General features: G+C 38.6%; 1 protein-coding gene across 7 annotated transcripts in view; it reads left to right on the top strand.

The window, feature by feature from the left end:
* LOC138049779 (probable glycoprotein hormone G-protein coupled receptor) overlaps window positions 1-5,000 on the top strand; it is an 86,934-nt gene that overhangs the window by 12,671 nt on the left and 69,263 nt on the right. For 6 of the 7 annotated variants that reach the window (XM_068896199.1, XM_068896198.1, XM_068896197.1 and 3 more), the window contains exons 2-3: window positions 1,641-1,797; window positions 3,671-3,742. In XM_068896199.1, coding sequence (XP_068752300.1) covers window positions 1,691-1,797; window positions 3,671-3,742 — 179 coding nt within the window. In that variant the 5' untranslated portion in view covers window positions 1,641-1,690. Of the gene's footprint in view, window positions 70-1,640; window positions 1,798-3,670; window positions 3,743-5,000 lie in introns of all 7 variants that reach the window. The other variant, XM_068896195.1, reaches the window with a different exon arrangement.

The following is a 5,000-nucleotide window of genomic DNA, read 5'->3' as shown; positions in this document are numbered from 1 at the left end:
TGGCCATCGAAAACTTTCTGCATGCATTGTTTCCTTCAGACTCTAGGAAAGAAAAGAATGCCGTTTCAGGTAACTAAATTATTCTACCGCTGGATAATGCAACTTTCAAAAACCTCAGAATTCTTAATCGTCCTTGTTTTACCACAAACAAAACAATCACAATTTTATTCGACCTTCGGTGTGTTTAATCAATGACTTGTCCCATTTTAGAAAAAGGAGAATATTTTTTGAAATTAACTGGATCGTCTTATGCATAGTGTAAGCTCCCTCTTTAGAATACCTGTCAGGTTTTTTTTTTTGCAACCGAAAATCTGATCGATGTTCTATGTCTTCGCTGTGACTGCCATATATATATTTCCTACTCAAACAAAACTTGGGTAAACATTCCCTGTTCAAAACATGCGGTGGAGATGCACCCTTAAGAAAGGAAGTTTGCCTTATTTTTAGTTTTTTTCAAGGTTATTTGCTTTTTCGTCAAAGACAAGCAAATAAATCGTTGCTTTTGTTGGCGTAGCCATCGAATCTGTAGGTCGCTTTTCGGTTTCCAAGGACTCATTGCGACTTCTAGTCACGTCAACCACGATGTCTGTCAGAGGGCTTCGTGTCTTATTTTAATCAACGATGCATGTCGAACTAGTTTATGAAGAGGAGTGATGTCCCAGGAACATATGTCAAGACCGGTCAAAAACTGTATCATATTCTTGCTCTTAAGCCACCTTGGCCTTGAGTACAAGCAAAACACAAACAGCCATGTTCATCACCGCTGTTTGTGTTTTATTTCATGTCAAGACCGGAGAATTGAATAGCGTGTTTTGCAATTGCTCAGCCGGGTAGTTATCACGGCAAATAGCGCCCTATGACTGTTCAAGGATCTTGGTATAAGCAGGTCCAACGCCGTCTAATAAAAAAAAAAAAAAGCTATCACCATTTTCAAAATATCGCTGCAAGCCTTTATGTCGTTTTTGAACTCTGAATGTTATTTGAATGTTATTCGATTTCAGTGGACTAAACAATGACCGACAATGATTTTCGTAGCCACAGTGATTCGAAAATATCCCACAAAGAAAGTAATTTAATTTGTCATGACAATCGTTGTAGCCCAGGATTCGGAAACAATCCAAAAGATAAGTTAGAATTTGTTTTAATATTGTAAAGCGTGCAAGGATTAACAGAGGCTTTATACATGCTAATGAATTGCCTTTTGTTTTTCAGAGAGCTCTTATGAAAGCTCCTTCACAATCTCAATTGCTGGTTTTCACTCACGTGATCAACAGCCATGTTTTTCAACGAAAACAAAAGGAAGCGTTTGCATAATAATAGAGTTAAATTCCCGGAGGATTTGATCGGGGCACCAACATGGCCGCCTTTTCTTTGTTTAGGGCACCGACATGGCGGTCGTGACGTCATGTGAAAACCGAGAATAGAACAAGATTGAATACGTTAACTAATGCCTATAAAAATAGAACGATCAGTGTGGCAAGATATTCATCTCTTGAGGCTATAATTTGGCCTCTTGACTATCAAATCATGCAGTTGATTGACGCGCTATTTGAACCATAAGTAAACATACATCTCAAAAGTACATGTTTATGAATTTACAGTTTGATGTTCTTAACGATCACATCTGTGTGTTTTCTCAGGTGCTTCGACATTTCTCCTCGCCCACGGGAATCTAGCGGATACGAATGAGATGTTGCTCGCATTCACGCTTCTGCCGATTTTAGCCATACTTGCATCCGCCCAGGCGATCACAGACTGCTCTGTTGCAGAGCATATGAAAGTTAATTCGACCGTAGTGTAAGTATTATGTGTATAATAATTAGATACATATCAATGTGCTAAGTATGATCAGCTATGATCACACATCACCTGTAAACAAAATCCCGTATTTATGAAGGGTGTTTAAAGTTTAAAGCATAAAGGTCTTTGTATATTTACAGATTGAAATTGTGGTCACCGATGCTGGAAACAGATTACTTGATGTCGTTAGCATTTTGTGCGGCTTACTAATTCTAGCTATCACATCAGAGTTCGACGCAGAAAGTAAATATTAACCAAAGACACTTGCTATTGTGCGATTAACGTGCAAGAACGATTACACGATATAAGTAAAATAGTAATGATAACACGTTAATTTCTTTAAAATTGGCTTTTTGCTCATAGTTCATCTACAAACTGTTACAATTTTTACACTGCTTTTTCCTGCATGTGTACATTGGAAATCAGATAATTCATCAGTCTTGTTATGGACGACTCTACGTAAGATCCGAAAAGCATGACCATTCAAATATAAGCTACTCCGGCGGATTTTCCTGTGGTGCTGTTGATTAGGCTGTACATGTGTGGTTTTCATTTCATAGCCGGTGGGCGAAATCCTGAAATTGTGATCATTCAAATGAAAGCTATCGAGAATTGCGTTTCTTTCGCTGTGTTCTAACTATTGAGCCTGTGGACGAACTCCTGAAGAGTGACCATTCAAATGAAACGCGCCGAGCATGGTACTTACATATGCTTCTGTTCTCGGCTCTCATCAATGTGACTTTTTAACATATTATACTTGTAGACAGCCACTGAGAACTTCATCTTTGTTGCGGGCGTTTCCGGCCGCATTTTCTTCGCACAGAGGATGTAATTTAAGGACAGTTTGTAAGTGTCTCCTTACCTTTGAAGGCTAAGGAAACTCTGATTATTTTACGCCACCAAATGTTTCCGGTTTCACATTGAGTGGATAATTAAAAAGGTTATTGCTTTCGACTGACAGTTTCGTTTCCTCTTAAGGTGCTATATACACCAGGATCAGATTAGCTATAGGCTTAAGTAAGGTCTTTGGTATGTGACATTTTCAAGAGTGTTTGTAAGAGTGGGGTAGCCTCGATCCCATGTTCACTTTACTCAACCTTAAAGTGGTAAGCTGTCAGATTTTAAAAACCAGACAAACACAAAAACAAAGCTTTTATCCCTAAAATTTTGAAGAGATGGCTATCTTCTGTTACAGAAGCAGCTATCATCGTGTTAAGCGCATTAGCGAAACATCAGTAGGGCTACTGCACGAGTTAAAATCGACAGAAAATACGCGCGAGCAAGTCATGATTGGTTTATTTTGCTCTTGACTGTGATTAGCTGAGATTAACAAAGTGTAATTACCTCGACCAATCGCAGTGGAAGCGGGCAATAAAATAAATCAATCACAACGTAAAGCAAATACAGCCGACGCTTAGTACGAAAATACGCGGGTGCTGAGTCAATTAAGAGTGGTTATGGACAATGGGCATTATGCATGATGACGTCTGACTAGCTAATTTTACCACCAAGCCTCGTTTGCACAAAATTATTCACATCATTTGGACGTGCAATACTGTTCGCATGTGAGTTTTCTTTACAACTTCGCTCCTTTGGTATTTAGCCCAAGCCAAAATTTACAAGTTTGACTTTCGAATTTGAGGCTTGGTGGTGATTTCAGCTAGTCAGACGTCATCACGCGTAAGGGCTATTGAGGAAATCGAAAAACTGCTTTTTACACTTCAGTAAACACAGCTATAACATCCTGTAAATATGTTTATCCGCTAGACCCCTGTTTTATCAGAAAGCTTACTATCTCGTGCATTGATAATAAATTTATATCATCGTCGTTGTAGAGCTATGATTTGTTTTCTTTTCTTATGTTTTATAGTAATCTTACCGACAATGGCTGCAAGACTTTCTGGTCGGAACCGTGCAATAAAACAGAAATCATTACAGAATTGTAAGTATAAAAATGCGATAGAGACTCATATACCATCTCTGTGATAAGAGAAAAAGACGCGTCAGTTTTGAAATACTCAAAATGGGTATTTTCTCAAGAGAAAGAAAAAGATTTCATTTAAGATATAAAGAAAAAAAATGGAAAAAGACCACAAAGAATAAGAGAAATAATTAAAGAAATCTAAAAAGTCAAGGAAAAAGCAAAAAAGAAAAGACGTTTGGATAGGTCATTTGAGATAAAGAGGCAAAAGATCAGAGAAACTTAAAGCTTGGTGGGAAAATATTATCATTATTATTTTTATATACCTGAGTTTTTCCCCCCAGCAGCGCGTGCCCTCAGTGGTTACTTTGAGGTCACATGACATCTAACTGTAAAACTGTTTCCCGCCAAAAGTCTCTGAGCGGGCAACAATGCAAAATCTATGACGTCAGAGGGTAACAGTGCACTGTTACCCGCAAATGTTAACCGATGACCGCCGTTGTTATATATATATGAAGTGCGGGTTACAGAGGAAGAGTGAAGTGAGCCTTGCACTTTTAATTAACTGCACAATTTGAGCAATTTTCTCTTATCTGTTGTCACCTGAAGAATTAAGGTGGCTCCAATGGCATTCGAACCCAGGACCTCTGCGATACAGATGCAGTTCTCTTTCAAGTGAACTATGAAGCCACTCAGGTGGAAGCAGGTCAATTTATTGGGCTCATGTGTTCCCGTCATCAAATCTTTTATAATTATTAGAGATGTCACTCGAGGGAAACTATATCAAGTTGAATACACTGGTGATTTTGATGTCATTTTCTTTTGCCTGACAAATGTCTTTCGGATTTTCGTTTTAAAAAAGACATTAATCGGATGGGTCAGTTGGTAAACTGTAAACAGGCTCTCCGTGCGTTAAATAGCGCGCAGTCAACAGCTGGGAAACTGGTGCTCAGTCCAATTCCCCACATGTTGATCGCGCGCTTTTCGATTCGCGGAGAGCCTGCGTGCAGACTGGGTCAGTTGCTTGTGCATCGAATTAGCGGAAGATACGTGGTGTATTTTGTCATTTAGTGGTTATCTATTGCATAAAATTATCTAAACACGGTAAAACCTTCAGGATTAGGATTAGGGTTAGCGTTAGGGTTAGGTTAGGGTAATTGTATAATTACTGAACGTTTTATACCTTGCTTAAAAACTTTTGAAACAATAGAAAAAGAGACACCAAGTACCTACCGAACTAGAAAATGTATAGCGTTCTTTCTCGAATTAAGGGATCTGC

This window comes from Montipora capricornis, chromosome 5, assembly GCF_036669925.1.
Source record: "Montipora capricornis isolate CH-2021 chromosome 5, ASM3666992v2, whole genome shotgun sequence".
Classification (NCBI taxonomy): domain Eukaryota; kingdom Metazoa; phylum Cnidaria; class Anthozoa; order Scleractinia; family Acroporidae; genus Montipora; species Montipora capricornis.
Note: the sequence above shows the minus strand (reverse complement) of the source record. Positions and strands in the feature narration are given on the sequence as shown.